At 43.6% G+C, this 21,363-nt stretch overlaps 2 protein-coding genes across 7 annotated transcripts in view; one reads left to right on the forward strand and one right to left on the reverse strand.

Moving 5' to 3' along the window:
* AVEN (apoptosis and caspase activation inhibitor) overlaps nucleotides 1-21,363 on the reverse strand; it is a 241,714-nt gene that overhangs the window by 170,229 nt on the left and 50,122 nt on the right. For 2 of the 3 annotated variants that reach the window (XM_053280536.1, XM_053280529.1), the window contains exon 2: nucleotides 8,576-8,744. In XM_053280536.1, the coding sequence (XP_053136511.1) occupies nucleotides 8,576-8,744 (169 nt within the window). Of the gene's footprint in view, nucleotides 1-8,575; nucleotides 8,745-19,844; nucleotides 19,981-21,363 lie in introns of those variants that run through there. The other variant, XM_053280547.1, reaches the window with a different exon arrangement.
* The window catches only part of CHRM5 (cholinergic receptor muscarinic 5), a 119,296-nt gene that overhangs the window by 38,427 nt on the left and 59,506 nt on the right, over nucleotides 1-21,363 (forward strand). The window lies entirely within an intron of this gene.

Genomic DNA, 21,363 nt, shown 5'->3' on the forward strand with positions numbered 1-21,363 from the left:
GAAGTGCATCTGAGCATTATTGTGGGGCTTTTTTCAGATTAAAAAATAGCATAATTTGAGTCCAGATACAGACATATATATCTATTAGCCTGTGTACTGTAAGATGTATTCACAGCCAGTTAAAGAACAACAAAATCCATCTGGCTTTGATTTCAGCTGCAATAACTGCCAATATGTGAAAACTCCTCTTGAAAGTAGATTCTTGCAAACTGCTGCTGACAGCTGTATAAAGAACAATCCAGGGATAACACTGATAAACCCCATCAGTGTGGGGTCCCCAAAGGGTTTACTTAGGACAGGAAAGTAAGGTGGCCTAGGAATGTAAGTTCAACATTGAACTGGTCCAGCTTGAAGGGTCGCCCTTCACATTTATATTTATATAGATATAGACTTACCGCATATGGGGGGGGGAGGCTACGGGGGTGTCTCTGGTAGATGCCCATTGTGCATTAACAGTGGCCTCCAAAATGGCCATGAAAACCACCCGAACAGGGCCGTTTTGAGACTGGGTGGGAGGGGAAACTACTGGAGACACGCCCACCCCCACGGTTGTGCCCCTTGGAGGCAGTGAGTCCTTTTTAAAGAAAATTATGTTTGAACCCATGAACCAGCTCCAATTCGAGCCAAGCTAGAGGGTGTTCAGGGATGCACAAAACCAAACATGCCCGGTTCTGTCTTGAACCAAACTGGGCAAACTGGTTTTGTGCACACCCCTAAGGTGGCCTGCTTGCTAGCAAGGACTTCTCTCCACCAAGTTGACTAGATACAGGAAGAGGGTGGGATCCTGTCACTTTAATAGTTACTAGGAACTGGGAATCAACAGGGGCAGCTTTTTCATCTGTGCAAGACAAGTGGCACCTGCCAATATTTTCTCATGCATCTGGACATTTCAGAAAAGGTCAATGGAAAGAAAGTAAAATGATTTGGAATTAGAGGTAAGCAGTGAAGTAGTCAAGTTTGCAGATGATACCAAGCTATTCAGGATGTCAAACCAAAAAACTATTGTAAAGAGCTCCAGAAGGATATCCCCAAACTCAGTGAGACTTTTACAGATTCCCATGGAGAAAGGAGGCAATAGCCATGCTTCCTTCTATACCTGATTCCCAAGGTTGCTTTTTAGCATCAGCGCTTAACATCGTTTCTTCCATGGACAATCCTGCACTCACACAGGTCAAGCCAGTCCCAAATTGAGACCCCATAACAATAAATCTTTAAAAAGGGAATAGATAAAAATATATCAATGGCTACAAGTCACAATGAATTTATATTGCCTTCAGGTTCAGAGGCAGTATACCTCTCAATACTAACTGCAGGGGAGCAATGGTGGGAGATGAAATATGTCTCCATTTCCTGCTGGTGAGCTTCCCAGAGGGATTTGGTTGGCCACTGCAAGAAACAAAATAATGGACTAGATAGGCCTTTGGTCTGATCCAGCAGGGTTCTTATAATGTTTTTACCTATATCTTCAAATTTGTTTATATGATGCCCTCGTGGAGGACATTACTGCTTATTAAAATCTCAACTTAATTTTCCTTCACCTGCACATTAGGTGTGTTATTTCTGTTCTTACATGCTTTTGGATACCACAAGGATAGCAGTGACATATCTGTTCATCTCCTTCCTCAGGGTTTGTTCCTATCTAAATTTCCCAATTTTTCCAGCAAAGTGCCCAAGTTGTTTACAATATGTAATGTAAAAAAATAATAATAATCAAACACATCACCAGTCAGCTGTCCCATATCTTCTACTGATATATCAGTTCCCTATAATTTCATATTTATAAGTGTTCCATTATAGGTCAAGGTCCTCAAAATGCTAAGAGTAAACCCATCTAATTCAACACAATAAAAACACAGTTAACCTCATGGCTCTCACTTGCCATCAGCTTCCAATCACTAGAACAAAGAGAAAGGGGATCTGGGCCACCAGTCAAAACAGCAAATGTTTCATGACCTTAGTGAGAAAATCTCTAGAAGCAGAAAGTTTAAAGGGGGAAACAGTTTGTCTTACAGACATTTGCTACAGAGAGCACCAATCAATAATCAAGAACATGGCACACAGTACCCTGTATTGGGCTGGCAGTAATAGTTATACTCTGTACTAACCAAATAAGCCACATACTGGGGGAAGGTCATATATCTATGCCTCGTTAAGAAAGTATGTCTCATACAGAACTACTGACAATGTATACCTTCAGAACACTCCGAAAACGCTATAACCTCTTCTGAGATAAAGGTAAAATGTGCCGTCAAGTCGATTTCTACTCCTGGCGCCCACAGAGCCCTGTGGTTTTCTTTGGTAGAATACAGGAGGGGTTTACCATTGCCTCCTCCTGCGTACTATGAGATGATGTCTTTCAGGATCTTCCCATATCACTGCTGCCCAATATAGTACCAGCAGGGATTCGAACCGGGAACCTTCTGCTTGTTAGTCAAGCATTTCTCCGCTGCACCACTTAAGGTGACTCTCTTCTGAGATAGCTTTTAATTATTATTTATTTGATTGATTGATTGATTTCTATACTGCCCTTCCAAAAATGGCTAAGGGCGATTTATTTGTCAAATTTGTACACCACCCCAAACTTTTGTCTCTGGGTGGTAAAAAAACAACATAAAACAAGTTAACACATACACAAAGATCTTTAAACTATTTACGCAATCTAAAAATTAAAAACAGATTAAAACTTAAAAATTTAAAATGCTGAAAAAACTTGGGTGAAGAGGTAGGTTTTCAAGTGCTTTTTAAAAATTGCCTGAGATGGGGAGGATCATATTTCAGCAGGGAGTGCATTCCACAGTCTCGGGGCAGCAACCGAGAAGGCCAATCCACGTCTGGCAACTGGAGATGGCCCTCTCCAGACTATCTCACTGGGTAGTGGGGCTCATAATAAAGAAGACGTTCTCTTAAATACTCAGGGCCTAAGCCACTAGGGCTTTATAGGTTATAACCAGCACTTTGTATTTCATCCGGAAACCTATTGGCAGCCAGTGTAGTTCTATCAACAAAGGAGTAACATAGTCTCTCCGAGATTACCCAGAGACCAACCTGGCGGCCACATTCTGGAACTGCAGTTTCCGGACTACGTACAAAGGCAGCCCCCACACAGAGCGCATTACAGTAATCCAGTCTGGATGTTACCAGCAGATGTACTACTGTTTTAAGGTTGTTCACCGCAAGAAACGGGCACAGCTGGCCTATCAGTCGAAGCTGATAGAAATCCCCTCTGGTCACTGACTCAACCTGGGATACCAGGGAGAGGTGTGGATCCAGAACTACTCCTAGACTACGTACTTGTTTCTTTTGGGGAAGTACGACCCCATCTACAACAGGCAGATCAAAATCATCTCTGGACTTCTGGCTCGCACAATAAGTACCTCCATATCTGGATTCAGCCTGTTTATTCTTCCTCATCCAGCCCTTTACTGCTTCCAGGCATGCATTTAGGGAGGTCATGCCATCTCCCGATGATGTTGACATGGAGAAGTAGATCTGGGTGTCATCAGCATACAGATAACACGCTGCACCAAATCCCCTGATGATCTCCCAGCGGTTTTAGGTAAAAGTTAAAGAGCATTGGAGACAGTATGGCGCCCTGAGCGACGCCACACATAAGCTCAGATTTTGTAGAGCAACAGTCTCCAATCAACACCATCTGGAATCTGTCCGAGAGGTAGGAGCGGAACCACTGTAAGACAGTGCCCCCCACCCTTAACTCTCTCAGACGTTCCAGAAGGATACTACGGTCGATAGTATTGAAAGCTGCTGAGAGATCCAAAAGGACCAAGAGTCACACTTCCTCTGCCAATTCCCAATTGAAGATCATCCATCAGGCCAGCCAAGGCCATCCCATAGCCCACCCAAAAGGCAGTTTGAAATGGCTCTCGATAATCAGTTTCCTCCAAGACCGTCTGGAGCTGAGAGGCCACCACCTCTCAATTACCTTGCCCAGCCATGGGAGGTTGGAGACAGGCCTATAGTTGCTCAACTCTGAGGGATCTAATGCAGGCTTCTTTAGAAGAGGTTGAATAATTGCCTCCCTCAGAGAAGCATTCATGTTTTCTACCAAGTTGCCTACAACAGCCTCCCTGCTAGATAGAGCGAGCCATATTGGACAATGGTCAAGAGAACAAGTGGTAGGCCTCTGCTCCAAGCAGCTTGTCCACATCCTCAGGAGTCACAAACTGAAACTGATCCAGCAAAACTATATAAGAGGAGTTGCTGGACACCTTCAATTCAGACACCACAATAATTATGGAATCTTCATCTAAGTCGGCCCGAATATGAGAGATTTTGTCTGCAAAGAATTGATTTAAAACATCACAGCAGATAACTGATAGCTCCAAATTCTGATTCAAGGAAGTGGGGGCACGTACTAGCCCCCCCCCCGAACAACTCCGCCGGACGTAAGCTCACAGATGCAATACGGGCAGAAAAGAACCGCTTCTTTGCCACACATATTGCCTGAGCATAGATCTTTAAATGTGCTCTATGCTGTAATCTGTCAGATTCAAGTTGAGTATTTCTCCACTTGCACTCCAGTCGTCTACCTTGCTGCTTCTGCCCCCTATCTTCCATATACCAAGGGGCCAATTTCAAAGCACGTTGGAGGGGACGCTTAGGGGCAATCGTGTCTACTGCCCTGATGAGCTTGTTGTCCCAGTTCTCCACCAGGATATCAACAGGATCACAAGCAGAGCCAACAGTAAATCCCTCCAAGGCTTTCTGGAACCCTATTGGATCCAATAACCTCTTCAGGTGGACCATTCTAATAGGCCCCTCACCCCTGCAGAGGTGAGAAGTGACTGTAAGTCCAACCTTAACCATATGGTGATCTGTCCATGACAATGGGGAAATCACAGGACTCCCCACCCACAGAACACCACCCTGATCAGAGTAAAAGACCAAATCAAGGGCATGACCTGCAACATGCGTCAGTCCAGAGACCTCTTGGGATAGGCCCATAGTTGTCATGGCTGCTATGAACTCTTGAGCTGCCCTGGACAAGTTGGTCCCGAAGTGAACACTGAAGTCCCCCAGCACCAAAGAGACTCCAACACAAGACTCCAACACAAGGAGACTCCAACACAAGTTAAGCAAACAAGTTCGTGAGCTCAGTAAGAGATTCTGTTGGGTAGCAGGGTGATCGGTACACCATCCCAATTTATCCTAATTTATCGCTGGTCCCCAAACCTAAGTACACACATTCAAAATGATCAGATACCCCAACAGGGACCCTGGTGAGGAAGCTGTTATCTTTATAGTCCACAGCCACTCCACCTTCCCACCCCCGTCCCCTCACCTGCTTTTCTACAGAAAACCCTGGAAGGAGAAGCTGGGACAAGACTGTTTAAATTAAAACTAAAATCAATTAACTGTCAAAATAAAAAACCCTATAAGAACATAAAACCATTATTAAAACATTTAAAACAATTTTTAAAACCCTGGAAAACCAGGCCAGATCTTTACAGTTTAAAAACAGTTTTAAAACCCTGGAAGGCCAGGCCAAACAGATATGATTTAAGGGCTCTCCTGATGTCCACTAATGAACTCAGGCTACAGATTTTTGCCTGGAGTGCATTCCACATCCCAGGAGCAGCTACAGAGAAGGCCTGCCTCAGATGAACTTAACATGCGGTGGGGATAGTGTTTAGTTCGGAATTAAGAAACTAAAAATGCAAAAATAATAATGCTTAAGATTCTACATCCTTTATTCTACAGAGAAAACCCTTCTTGTTATTAGAATAGCACACATCAGTTAGCCAGCTACATATTTTAAAATACTATTTATTACCTTTCTATGCTTCATTCTTAGTCCAACAGGACTCCCAATGTGACAATATGAAACATTTGTATGATTCTTCAGCCTACTAACAAATGGACTGGGGAGCATACTGTTAGCCTGCATTTTATGATGGTCATGAGGGTCAAAAGTACCATTTCTACACCAGCTATAAGGCACAAGAGTTGGGAAAATTTCCCATTCTTACAATATTTAACATTTTGTAGAAATGTGAAACTATGTTCTTTTTATGCCTTTCCAAAATGGAAAGTAAGGGCATAATACTCTAAAGGTAGTTTTCCATGCTCTGTCATGAACACACATATCTCTTTCCAGATATTTTACATGCATGCTAATAGAATGATGGTAACAAAGGCAGATTAGATGTCCACAGACAAAATCTTATGTAGAGTTCATGCCAACCAAAATATTTCAGGTGATACATTAGTAATCATTTCAAGAATCATCTTGTTCACTTTAACCTATCAAAGTCACAAGTCACCACCACCCCCCAATTATTGCTCTGGTTCCATTTCCAAATGTTCCTAAAGTATTTCTGGATACATATATATCTTAACTTAACACATATTTCCTCTTTTCCATCTTTACATACTTCCTTCCTGGGAATGAACATCCTTCAGACTACTAGTGGGGGAAATTACAGTTGCAGGAAGGCTACACCACACATTTTTTCCCCTGTATATGTTCATTGGCACCTAGTCAAGTAGATTCTTCATAGTCATCCTTTACTCTGACAAAATCCATTTGTTGGATCATATTCTTGAGAAGAGAAAGAGATTATATTTGTGTTATATATTTTATTTGTAAGTTGCTGTGAGTTTCAATGAAGAGCAGGACAGAGATGCATATTAGATATATACATAAATATATAATAATAAAGGATTACATCAGATGAGTGTCCAGGCAATATGGGTAACATCAAAATGTGCACAACTGTTCAAAGCTGTAATGTAACACAGTAACGCAGGGAGATGGGACATGTCAGAGGCTGAGCTAGCATTAATCCACCTCTGAACTATTTCAAAAGCTTGCTAGTGCTATACATATCTACACAAACATAATAGGACTTCAACTGAAAATAACCCATAGAAAAAAGGGATTTGCTTCACTTGTCCCCTTCAGGATACAGTACCAGCAGTAGTAAGTTTACTGCAGTCACAGACCAGATTAACAATTAACAACAATTAATAACATTAATAAGAAAATGCAAGAAATTTCAAAGTTTACAAAATCACAAATTTTTCAAATTACTCTTTACGGAGCTTCAACGCCACGAAACAGAACTTTGCCACATTATCCGAAGTTACAGGTTTGAAATTGGTCAGCATAATTTCCAAATAAAGTTTGTCTGTGTGACCAGGATAAATGGCTAAAATAGGAGCAATAAATTTGGTGCGAGCATCCTTATAAAATTGGCAATAAAGAATAACATGGGTGATAAACTCTATATCCCCTGAACCACAGGGGCAACAGCACTGTTGTTTGAATTTACCATCAAGTACTGCCAAAGGGAGAACATTCAATCACATGAGGGTCAAAAATCTCCTAAATTTTTGGTACCAAGATCTAACTTCTAAATATTCAGCCAGTTTATAGTTAAAAGTTTGAGACCTAATTATATTCCCTTGGGCAGCCATGCAGACTCCTCCTGCAAATCTATATCTCGGAGCCATTGCTTCACAAAGCAAAGCGCCTGCTCTAATCCTCGCCCAGTAAGAGCTTCTTGAGATGTACCCAAGTGATGCAATTTTAATTTCAGAGCTGATTTCCATTTGGAAACGAAACTGTCTGATAACACTAAAGGGGCAAGACCAGCCGGAAAGAATACCAGGCTTAACCAAAATTTAATTATGCAAAACCATACTTTTGCTTTCAGAGTAGTGACCCCTGCTTCCCTATGAAGGACAGCATTTGCTGTACCCCTGGGTACTTGAAAAATAGCCCTCAGGAATTTAGTTTGTACTGTTTCAAGCTGAGAGAAATTTTCTAGAGGACCGATCTGCGCACAGGATACGGTACCACATATTATTCTGTGCACTTAGTGCTGTGCACCTCCTAACCATTGAGGGCCAGTAGCACAATTAACAAGACTAACTTTAAAGATTTAGTAGTGCATAGTTTTAAAATGGCTGCATTTCACAAAGAGCATTTATAAATGAAAGGCAACAATGAAGCAGAGTATGATACCCACTGCTTCCTAGTTATTTCACTATCACATGAGCAACCTAAAAAAAAAACAACCAAACAAAAAAACCCCAAATCCCCTGTGCAACTATCTTTAGATAGAATGAGATAAATTAACGTCAACACACACAAACACAACTCAAAGACACTCCCACGCTGCCTAGGGAGTTGAACTAGATCAAGCATTACTAAATACCTCAGTACAATTGATGTGAAAAAACCACAAATTTACACATCAGAGAATTACATCACTTTAAAACTTAGTTTTTAGCACCTATAATTGTTGAGCATTCTACAATACATATGAAGAGATGGGCCAGGGAAATGCATCAATACTCTGCTGCCTAAAAGCACCATTCTAATTTGCCTGTAAAATTTCATTTTTCTTTTTATTTATTTATTTATTAAAACATTTTTATACTGCCCAAAACTTACGTCTCTGGGCAGTTTCATGAACTTTTAATTAGTATGAGTAACTTTCTAAGGGGTGTTTCATTACCAGCAGAAGAGCGAGATGTTCCAAATGTCATTATTATGAGATAAACAATACATAGCATATAAACACTGCTGTTTGTGATTTCTCTTGCTTACCTGCTGAGCTAAGCAGAACACTGAAATCCGTCCCACGCTGAGATTCACCACTGTCATTTAGTGTTTCTTTCTCAGTACCTTCATAGCGGTGCCAGTTGGAAACTACCTTTCTTCTTGAATAACTTCCCTGTTCTTTTTCCTCTTCTCGTGATTCAAGATCAGTAGTAGCCTATAACAAGTCACAGCAAGATTTGTTAATAAGAGCTTTAATTTGCTTTAGCTTTTAAGTTTTCTAAAAGATTAAACAGCCACCTTGCATCAATGTCCCAAAATTTTCTTTGGCTGGAATGCCAAATAACTTGCTCTTGACACTCCATATACTCATCACTATGTCTGTATGTGACACATAACACCATAGCAACAGTCACTGACACTAGGTTGTTCTTGTTGGGGAATTTATACTTCAGATGCTTTACTGGGGAAGGGGGGACCGCAACTACTACATAAGAACAGCCCTGCTAGATCAGGCACAAGGCCTATCTAGTCCAGCACCCTGTTTCACACAGTGGGCCACCAGATGCCTCTGGGAAGCTCACAGGCAAGAGCTGAGGGCATGCCCTTTCTCCTACTGTTGCTCCCCTGCATCTAGTATTTAGATGTATCTTGCCTCTTAGGCTGAAGTGGCTTATAGCCCTCAGACTAGTAGCCATTGACAGAAAAATTAGTGAACTGAGTTTGTAAACTACAAACTTTGGTGTCTGCTGTTGTACCTATTCCATCTAATCAGATAGAAAAAGACCACAGCCAGGAGCTAAAGCAAAGTAGTTACTTTAGTCTGAGGAGTTTATACTTGTTCATTGTCACCAGAAGCTCCAATATAATCTTACACCCTCAAACCATTCTAATACACTTCAGATATTCACAACTACAGTCCTCAGCCAGAAGTACCCGGCACACACAGCGTGTGCATGCGTGATGGGTACTTCCAGAAGCGGACACTGGGGTGGCAGGGAGGTATGCTGCCACCCCAGACATTTTTTAAATGGAGCGTCAGCGGGGGAAATGTGGCAGGAGGAATAAGGGCACCCTCCCCCGCCCTTAAAAGTATGGCCCCCACCTTCGAACCTCCCCCTGCCGGTTCCGTGTACATCCCTACCTTCAGCCTAAGAGGCAAGATGTCTCTAGATACCTAGATAACTGCAGGGGAGCAACAGCAGGAGAGAAAGCATGCCCTCAGGTCTTGCCTGTGGGCTTCTCAGAGGCATCTGGTAGGCCACAGTGTGTAACAGGATGCTGGACTAGATAAAACCTGATCCAGCACTTATGGTGGAAGTGCTGGATCTTCTTATGGTTCTTATGGTGGAACTATAATGCCAAAAGGACCTGGAGCATTAGCTAGGAGCATGGTGCAACAGACCAGACAAGGCAACTAGAGACACATTCTTTAAATGTTTAACAACTTACAGAAACCCCCTGAGGCTTTGGGGGCAATTTTAATGTCCAACAGCCCTCCCTGTTTCTTCGCAGAACTCACAATTATTGCCTGTCAACAACAGCCTTTCCAGAGAATCACCATGTTTCTTCAGGGGTGATCTGTTGGCTGTTGCTTCACAGGGAGTGACTGCAATCTTCTTAACCTCTTCCTCTGTTTAGTGGGAAGGTATGACCCCTCAGGCTCTGGACTATCTCAATCTGCTACTGGAACCCAGTATCCTCCTGCTTCTCCACTCTTAGGCACTTCCCCGCTTCTCCACCAACCTCCTCTGCAAGCCTGCCTGTCTTATCAGGTGTAGCAGAAACAGTGGCTCCAGATTTCCCCTCCACCACCAAAGCTGTAAGTGCTTTATCAGGACTTCTTCATTATTCTCATAATAGCTGGCTTGGGCTTCCTATTTATAACAGGTCCAGCCCAGGGCCCGCAAATGCCTCTCTGTCAAGTCCCCATGTTATTCCTCATTTGATGGCCCAGGTGGCTGAGGGATCCTTCGCTTGGGCACATTCCACTTATATTCCCCACTTTAATTTAGAATCGAATGTTCTAAAATAATTTCTATACTAAATCTATGGGGAGGAGTTGCTTTTTTTTTTTTTTTAAGACTGAGGAACAGAATCCTGAAAAGCACTTAAGTCAGCGCAAAATATCCTTCAGTTGTTATTTTAGAATTGCTAACCTTCCACTCTCATGCTCCTTTAATGAAATGAAATCTACTTAATCAATGGATTTAAACTAACATACAACAGATTTCATATGCTTGCTGCAGAAATAAAGATACCCATCAATCCCTTCTTCCATTCCTCCTTGCATCCATTTCCCCCCTTCTTTCATTCTTGCCTTCACACTTTCTCATATACTGTTCTCTCCCTGGAGTAGATTCCCTTTCTCTCCAGTTTGCTCTTCTACTCCTCCATAAAATCCAACCTTAATGAAGAGGCCATAGCTCAGTGGCCAAATACCTGCTTCCAGACTCAGTCCTTGACATCTCCAGGTAAGGCTGAAAAGACTCCTGTCTGAGCTACTGCCAGACAGTATATACCATACCAGTGTTTCCCAACCTTTTTCATTCCAGGGCCAATAGTGGCTGGTGAGCACCATTTTGGGGGTGGGGCAGTGAGGGCAGAGAAATACTGCTTTACATTTTTATTGATGGATTGATTGATTTCTATACCACTCTTTAAATTTTAAATTTAAATTAAAACAAAACAATTTAAAATCAATTAACAGTTAAAAACATAAATTATAAAACACCATAAAACAATTAATATTTGAAACAGTTTAAAAACCCTGGAAAACCAGGTTACAACACATTAAAAACATTTACAAGAATTTAAAAACAATGGAAGGCAAGGCCAAACAGGCTCTCCTGAAGGCCATTAATGAATTCAGATTATGGATTTCTTCGGGGAGTGCATTCCACAGCCCAGGAGCAGCTACACAGAAGGCCTGCCTCTGAGTCGCCACCAGACACATCGGGGGTAACTGGAGAAGGTTGGGATGTGCACGGAATCAGCTGGCCCGGTTCTGTTCGAGGCTGGCCCGGCCTCAAACCCAACCAGGCCAAGCCAGTCTGCCACCCCCTCAACCACCACCACCCCGATTCAGTTTGGGGTGTTCGCGATCTTAAAATTATTTTTTTAAATATATATTATTTTTCAACTTTGTACTCCCCTTGGGAGAGTTCCTGGAGGCGGGGGGGGGGTGTCCACTGAGATCCCCCTTCCTCCACCAGCCTTCTAAATCACCCATCGCCTGGTTTGGGCACTCTTCAGCCAGTTTTCAGCCTTTACTGAGCAGCCATGTTGGGGGCTGGGCACCTGCGCACATGGCCTCTCACGCAGAGGCCATGTGTGCAGGCACCCAGCACCCGCCAGGCCACTGGGTGAAGGCAGAAAACCAGACGAAGAGCACCCAAACCAGGCAAGGGGGTGATTTAGAAGACCAGCGGGGGGGAGGGGAACTTCCGCGGGCACCCCTCCCGCCATCTCCAGGACCTTCCCCGAGGGAAGTACAAAGTTAAAAAAAATGTGAAAGATAATTTTAAGATTGCGAACCCCCGAACTTTGGGGAGGGGTTTTGGTTCAACCCCGAACCAAACCCCCAAACCTGTTCACACATCGCTAGGAGAAGGACCTTCTCAGATGACCTTAATACACGGTGAGGATCATGCAGAAGAAAGCGCTCTCTAAGGTAACCTGGACCAAAGCCATTCAGGGCTTTAAAGGTAATAACTAGCACTTTGTATTTTGCCCGGAAACATGTCAGCAGCCAGTGCAACTGTTTCAAAACAGGCATAATATGGTCACTCTGGGTTGCCCCAGAGACCAATCTGCCTGCCACATTTTTAACTAACTGAAGTTTCTGAACTACATACAAGGCAGCCCCATGTAGAGCGCATTGCAATATTCAAGCCTGGAAGTTACCAGCTGATGCAACACTGTTTTGAGGTCGTCCTCTTCAAGGAATAGATGGAGCTGTCAGCCGAAGCTGATAGAAAGCACTCCTAACCATAGCCTCCACCTGCAATATCAGGGTGAGGCCTGGAACCAGGAGTACTCCCAAGCTGCATACCTGCTCCTTCCAAGGGAGTGTAACCGCATGTAGCACAGGAAGATCTAAATCAACCCTCAGATGAACCCCTACAATGAGCCCCTCCATCTTGCTTGATTTAGCTTCAATTTGTTATCCCTCATCCAGCCCATTACTGCCTATAGGCAGGCATTTAGGGAATGAACGCCATTTCCTGATGATGCAGATGAAAAGGAGACGCAGATCTGGGTGTCATCAGCATACTGATAGCACCCGGCACCAAACCTCTTGATGACACAGGAAGCTGCCATATACTGAGTCAGACCACAGTTCCATCTAACTCACGACTGTCTACACAGACTGGCAGTGGCTTCTCCAAAGTTGCAGGCAGGAATCTCTATCAGCTCTATCTTGGAGATGCCAGGGAGGGAACGTGGAACCTAGATGCTCTTCCCAGAGTGGCAGTTCTCATACATCAAATATCCCATACATATGCAAACTTAGATAAGGGGACAAGTCATGCTTGCTACCACAAGATCAGCTCTCCTCTCACCCAGCAGTTTCATGTAGATATTAGAAAGCATTGGTGAAAGAATGGAACCCTGAGGGACTCCATATAACAGCTCCTGTCTTGAGGAGCAGCTGTCACCAAGCTCCACCATCTGGAATCTACCTGAGAGAGATGAGAGTGGAACCACTGCAAAGCAGTACCCCCTATCCCCAACTCCCGCAGGCGATCCAGGATGATATCATGGTCAATGGTATTGAACGCTGTCAAGAGATCCAAAAGAACCAACAAAGTCACACTTCCTCTGTCGATTCCCCAGTAGAGGTCATCCATCAGGTCGACCAAGACTGTCTCAACCCCCTAGCCAGCTCTAAAGCCTGTTTGAAATGGGTCTAGATCATCAGTTTCCTCCACAACCACCTGGAGCTAGTCGGCCACCACCCTCTCAATCACCTTGCCCAACCAAGGGAGATTGGAGATTGGCCTATAATTATCCATCGCAAAGGGGCCCAGGAAGTGGTATAACCACTGCTTCCTTCAAACATGGAGGCACCCTACCCTCCCTCAGTGATGCATTTATGATATTAACTAGGCCACTTCCAACAATCTCCCTGCTAGATAGGAGCAGCCAAGTCAGGTAAAGGTCCAGAGAACAAGTAGTAGGTCGCACTGCCCCAAGCAGCTTGTCTACATCCTCAAAATTCACAGATTGAAACTGATCCAACCTAATAACTGCCAGAGGGATTGCTGGACACCTCCTTCATAGACCCCACAAAAGTAGTGGAGTCCAAGTCAGCCCGAATACAGGAGATTTTGTCTGCAAATAACCCATTAAAAATGTCACAGCAGAACATTTATGGGAACTGACTTTAAGCAGAGGGAGCAGAAATTAAACTCCTCACAACCCAGGATAGCTCTGTTGAACGTGAACCCACAGATGCAATGCACACTGACCAAAATCCCGTTTTTGCTGCACACACCACTACCGCATAAGCCTTCAAATGGGCCTTTGCAGCTCCTCTGTATACCAAGGGGCCATTTTTGAAGCAGGTCAGGAGGGACGCTTAGGAGCAATCATGTCTATTGCCCTGGTGAGTTCCCTATTCCAGGTTCCCACCAGGGCATCAACAGAATCACTGGTCACACCAACTTCAAAACCCTCCAAGGCCTTTTGGAAACCTGCTGGGTCCAGCAGCCTTTTTGGGCAGACCATCCTAATAGGTCCATTATCCCGGCAGGGTTGGGTTGTGGCTGTGAAACCAACCTTAACCAGGTAGTGAGCCATCCATGACAATGGGGAAACCATCAGATCCCCCACCCACGGAACACCCCCCAATACGAACAAAAGACCAAATCTAGTGTGTGGTCAACAACATGAGTTGGTTCAGAAACTAACTAGAATAGGCCCATAGCTGTCATGGCAGTTATGAACTCCTGAGCCACACTGGACAAGCCAGCCCCAAAGTGGATATTTAAGTCCCTCAGCACCAAAAGCCTGGGAGACTCCAACACCAGCTCCACGACCAGCTCTGCCAGCTCAGTTAGGGAGTAAGTTGGGCAACTGGGTGGCTGGTACACCAACAGAATCCCCAAACACTGGAGCCAGTGTGGTGTAGTGGCTAGAGTGCTGGACTAGGACCGGGGAGACCAGAGTTCAAATCCCCATTCAGCCATGAAATTAGCTGGGTGACTCTGGGCCAGTCACTTCTCTCTCAGCCTAACCTACTTCATAGGGTTGTTGTGAGGAGAAACCTAAGTATGTAGTACACCGCTCTGGGCTTCTTGGAGGAAGAGAGGGATATAGAATTTTTTAAAAAAAAAATTAATTAAACTATCGCTAGTTCCCAGCCTCAGAAATACACACTCAGTATAAGTCAACTGTCTTACAGGGGCCCTGGTAAGGAAGATGGTATTCTTATGGACTTGACCCACTCACCTACCCCTCACTTCCCCTAGCCTGCTCCACAACAGAGTAACCTGGAGAGAGAAGCTGAGTCCACGCTGGACCACCTGCCTTCCCCAACCAGGTCTCAGTTCTACATGTCAGGTCAGCTCCCTCATCCATGATCAAATCATGAACAATTTTGGTCTTATTCTAAACTGACCTGGCATTACAGAGGAGCAAGGCCAGACTCTGTGGATAGCTAGAGCTGCTCCCCAAGGCCTACTTGTTGACAAAGCAGTTTGAAGTGGAAACATTTACTAAATTACTGATTTCCCTTCCCTTGTAACGGCCAGCTGCTCTGCCAGCACCAATTCTTCTATTCTCCACCACTACAGCAATAGCCATACCAGAACTGCCGGACGCATCCCCTGCACCATCCCACTCAAGAGAGCCCAATCTGCAAAAAGGCCTGGCACAACCTAGTACCATTAAAAAACAAACAACCTCTAACCCAGACCTCCACCACTGCAGTATCACCTCCTCCCAGCCCTCAGTCCCACCCTGAAGGCCCAGACCCAAAGGCCAGCCACCTACAGTCGGACTGCTGGCCATTCCATTGGCTTGCCTTCCAGGGATTTAAGCCTCCAAAAGCCCAGCAGCCCCTTCTCTCACAAGACATTGCTGAGCCAGTGACAGATGTTCAAAGTCAGGCACTCCTGGAAGGCCACTAGCTGGAATGACTCTAGATTAGAACAACATGGCAGGCTGGGCTTCGTCCTGGCTGGGAGGTGGAGATAAAGCTTCCAGAAACAGAGCGGACCAGATGTCAAAGTCCAGGAGAGGCAAAGGGACTGACAAGAGAAGCCCTCTAACCTTGCTCCTTCTGTTTGCCTCTTAAATGGCAGCAAACTTACTCACCACCAGTAGCCATTATGCTCTAAAGCAGGAATTCTCGATGTTGGGTCCCCAGATGTTATTGGACGTCAACTCCCATAATCCCTAGCCAAAGGCCACTGGGCCTGGGGATTATGGGAGTTGAAGTCCAATAACATCTGGGGGCCCAAAGTTGAGAATCCCTACTCTAAAGGGCAATGGCAGCCAACCCAGCATTCCACAAGGAGGTTGCCCTGACCCCTCTGCTCAGTTAGCCTCTGCAAATGTGTGGAGGCCACCTGAGCAGCAAGAGTGGGGCAGCCTCACCACAGGATTCTGGGTCAGCCGCAACCACTCCACAGAGCATACTGGGTACTGGCGGAGGGTAAATTCACTGCCATTCCCTCCCTCACCATTCCCCGCAGAATTCATGCACACTTGCATTAAAAGTCAACACTTTTTTAGGTACATGTTACTAAAGAACAAGTAAATAATGCAATGTTTAAGAGTCAACAAATTTGGTATTAGCTGTCAGCAATGCCCTCTCTCTGAAGTAAATATAAGCAATTTAAAATGGTAAAGAAAGATTATTCCAATGGGAAACGGGGTGGTGGGGGTGGGGAGAGAAGAAGATGGTATTTTTCCTATATTCGTAATAATCAGACCAGCTCTTCTGAATATAAATGCTCACATAGTGTAGTCTCCCTGATTGCCACTAAGTCTTAGGGGAGGTAAGACCTCTTTGATCTTCCCAGACCACTCTGTGTACATAAGACTAGTCAAAGAGAAAGAATTTTCCCCATCCAACAAAACGGCATTAGAAACTATATGGACTAAAAAATTTCCCTTCTTAAGCATTTTAACGAGGAGATGCATGTGTGTTTTTAATGCTGAAGTTACAGTAGTGCAGGCTTTCTTGGAATTGCAGAAAGGTCAAGTGAGGGCAGCGTCCCTGGGACTACATTACTTCAGATTGCAAGTAAGGTATCCTAAAGTCGAGTTGGGATGCTAACTTAAAGTGTGGGGAGTTCGAACTCTCCACACTTGAAGCAGTCTTTCCTCCAAAGTACAGCTTGCCAGTTGGCCACATGGCACACCAGTCGATGTTCCGTGGCACACAGTATGGGAAAGCCTGGCATAGACTATATTGACTCAGACGGACAAGTGGTCTGACTCAGTATAAGACAGCTTCATTTGTTCAAGTATAACAAGGCAAAGTGTTTTGTGGACCACTTTAGCTTTGCCTATATGTAGTTGCTAGTTAATTCTCATTTGTGCCATTCTCACTGTTCCTTTACTCTCTTCTCTGCATTCCCCTTTTTCCTGTCCATCCCAGTTAAAAAGATCATTTCATCTTTCTTTCTTATTAGCAGTTTATATAAAACTAGCTGGGCCGGGCACAGAGCACCTGCACCTCTAGTTCTTCCTCTGTTCTCACCCCACCTCCCCACATACACACACCAATTTCTTTCCTCCGCCCACCTGCTGTTTTCTTTCCCCGCCTGCCCACCTGTCGCCACCATCACCTTTTCCCCCGGCTGGCCACCACTGGTTTCTTCCCTCCCCCTGCAGCTGTCCTCTTTCTTTGCTGGCAGCTCACAAACTCTCACAAGAACTGCCACGCATGGGATTAGCTACAGATATGCCAGAGAGAGAGAGAGAGAGAGAGAGAGGACAGAATACTAATGATAACAGAATAAAGATTTTTAAAAACTGGCCCAAGGCAGCTTCTTCCTGCCCCCGCAGGAGTAAATTCATTAGATTTTGGGGGGAGAGCCTGTGCGAGCAAGTAGATAATACATTCCTCACTGCTACATTTTGAGTGAGTGATTAATTGATTGGTTGACTGATTGATCGTCATCAAGTCGATGTCGACTCTTAGCGACCACATAGATAGATTCTCTCTGGGTTGATCTGTCTTCAACTTGGCCTTTAAGGTCTCTCGTTGGTGCATTCACTGCTGTCATAATCGAGTCCATCCACCTTGCTGCTGGTTGTCCTCTTCTTCTCTTTCCTTCAACTTTTCCCAGAATTATAGACTTCTCAAGGGAGCTGGGTTTTTGCATAATGTATCTGAAGTATGATAGTTTGAGCCTGGTCATTTGTGCCTCAAGTGAACATTCTGGATTGATTTGTTCTATGATCCATTTGTTTGTTTTCCTGGCTGTCCATGTTATCCTCAAGTCTTCTCTGACACCAAAGTTCAAAAGGGTCAATACTTTTTCTATCTTGCTTCTTCAAAGCCCATTTTAGCATTCCAGCAACTAAGCCCTTAACTATCTAAACACTAGAGCAGAGACCTTTGCTATGGCTCAATAATCTGTTCTTTAATTCAAAGATTCTAAATATTGCATTTTAAGAAAATAGCACAGATGCCTGATGTTACCAGCTAATGAAGACAAAAGCCCAGAAATATCCACAAGCACATCAAAAAAAGGATTCTACACTTCTGGACACACCTCAGCAATCCAGGTTTATCACAGCAGTAATCATCATTTTAAATTCACCACCACTCATAAGAACAGCCCTGCTGGATCAGGCCCAAGGCCCATCTAGTCCAGCATCCTGTTTCTCACAGTGGCCCACCAGATGCCACCGGAAGCCACAGGCAGGAGTTGAAGGCATGCCCTCTCTCCTGCTGTCACTCCCCTGCAACTGGTACTCAGAGGCATCCTGCCTTTGAGGCTGGAGGTGGCCCACAGCCCTCCGACTAGTAGCCATTGATAGACCTCTCCTCCATGAAGTTATCCAACCCCTTCTTAAAGCCATCCAGGTTGTTGGCCGTCACCACATCTTGGTGTCATCCACTCTATCCTTACAAAGCTCTTTTTGGGTAACCAGAGCATTATGCATTTATTATCCTAGTAATGCTTACAGCAAGTATCATCTTCTTGCAGATGGAGTTGGGGCCAAAGGCTGAAGCTAAGACATAGTAGCTTGCCCAAGGTTCTTCAATGAGTTAATGGGTAAGATTTAAACCAGGACTTCCTGATTCACTTTTCACATTCTTGGTCAGTAAATACAATTGAAGAGACATAAAGTTCACTCCAACAATCCAAAAGAGAATTCATTTCATTTTCTTCATTGAAATAAGTTTGTAGTATTATATTATTCCACCAGGGTTGGTGGGACACTCCAAGATATGGTTTACCAGGCTTGAAGGGAGCAGGAAGTGCACCTTATCTTAGTTTTATCATTTTTAACTTCAGCGCTCTTCTGGATCTGTTGAAAGCCATTAGCTACATTCACATACTCTTAAAATAGCAGTGATTTAGTCATAATTAAACAATTCTTCACTTCTGCACAGTTTGCACTCCTAATTCAGGATGAAATAAACCAAGGTAGCAATTCAGATAATACAGAAGCATGACAATTTACTGCTGAAGAAAACTACTGCTCCTTGAGTGTATGCATGCAAATGCACCCTTTGGTGAAGGTACAAGCTGATTATGGCTTGCTCATATATTAAGCTTTGCCAAAGTTCAGAGACCAATATCTTGCATAGGAGAAATCTGACAGGAACCTTAGTGAAACTAGCTTATGAATTCAATTGCTTCTCTATATATTAGAGACCAATTAATCACCAATTAATCATGACCCTAAATCATGGTTATTCAGCTTTGGCCCTTCTACAGATATTAGCCTAAAGCTCCCATCATCCATGACTATTGACCACTGTAGCTGTGGATTCTGGGAGCTGTAGTCCAAAAAAAGCTGGAAGGCAACAGTTGAGTAACCCTACCCCTAGATGAACCAAATTCACTCCAACTTCTTGCTGACAAGTTTTAGCTCCTTACTTTTCTCCTGTTTCATGGGAAATCTTTACAAAACATGGCAAGAATTTTTGGATACAGAAATAAATAAAAGTTAACTTTTTTTTTGTAGCTGGGTAACATACTGAAAGTACAATTAAGATTCACTTGGCAATACTAACCATAAAGACCCATGGTAATACACTGGAAAACCATACACCTCACTCAAAGTTGCTGTTTAAACTATTTTTCTCAAATTCAAAATCTATTGTAATGAAACCATTTACCATTTTGCTGGTGACCTATCCTTAATATCAAATCAGAGTAGATCTCCGGCATCATCCCCAGAATCCTTATGTTTTGTCCCCAGTGAGCCAATTGCAACTGACAAGTTCTAATGGTTGTCCACCCACTCCAAGCTGCTAGCTTTTGAATGAACATTCCAGGGTTGCCCTAGCAACCAGATGGTTCTACTCACAATCCCATACTTACAATAAGATTAAATCAAAACACAATTTTCTGTATATGGAAATAATAGGGGCAAAATATCTATTGATGTGCTGGTTTATTTTTCTCATCTGAGCAAACATTAAATAGCCACGAAATGCTCATAATGTAGCATAGCCTAATTCCACAAGTTCACTGTTACTAACATTTGAGGGGACATACCTAAATTACAAATGCTCACAATCTGTAATTCCATTTCATACTTCAGAGACACAGCAGAAAACGTATACACAGTCTTAGTCTATTCCAAGTATTTCCATAAATTCAAATTTATTTTCATTGGCTGCAAAATTTATTGCTGCTTTATAAAACAAATTTGCATTTATTAATGCAGCATTTATCAAAGACACACAGAACTAAAATGACCTTTTGTTTGCCTACTGCTCTCCACTTCCAGTAAAGAGTTTTTATGAGCCCCAATTACAACACTCAAAGCAGTTAGAGACTGGTAACTTACCCACTGCCACCAAATATTTACAAAAAGTCAACCATTAAATATTAGAGCATGCATATTTTTATTGTAGTCAATAAAAACATAATTCAATTTAGACACCAGTTTTGCATAAGCTTCTCAGAGAGAAAATTTGTAGCACTGTAAGAACATGCCAGGCAAACAGGGAATACAAATAATACTACACATTAGGGGTGTGCATGAACCATGATTCGAGAACTGGTTCAGCGCTGTAGGCAGGGAAGCCGGAGCTTTAAGAAAGAGAAGAGCAGGTCCTTACCTACTCTCCGCAACCCCATGCAGCTTCTTGCAGGGGTGACGCGCATCCCAAGTACCCCCACGCAGTGCCAGCATTCATATGGTGTGTGCACAGGGGTACATGGGCAGAAAGCTGCCCTAGCAGGAAGCTACATAGGGTGGCGGAGAGCTCTCCTCTTTCTTAAAGCTCCCATTCCCCTCCCCGTGGCGCCAAACCTGTTTCGGTGTTGTACGAACTGTTTTGGTGCCAAACCGCTATTTGTGCACACCTCGGCTACACATTACAATATAAGAAAATATCATATTGTGCGAACTGGATATATCAGCAAAAGACAGAAAAGAAAATTTGTTCTAGTAAGAACTAATCAGCCTACTTTCCTTTCACTGTCTCTACATTTAGACTAACTGGACTAAATTTGATTCAAATCGAGATCCACAAATTAGATCTCTTGCACCTCAAATGTTCATGTGTCCACCATCTTGGATAGGGGTGGATGACATCATTACAAACTACACCATTGAGGTCTCCCTGTGTGTCACTCACTATAACTGTACCAAATTTGGTTAACATCAGTTAGTCAGTCCTCAAG

This window comes from Hemicordylus capensis, chromosome 1, assembly GCF_027244095.1.
Source record: "Hemicordylus capensis ecotype Gifberg chromosome 1, rHemCap1.1.pri, whole genome shotgun sequence".
Lineage (NCBI taxonomy): Eukaryota > Metazoa > Chordata > Lepidosauria > Squamata > Cordylidae > Hemicordylus > Hemicordylus capensis.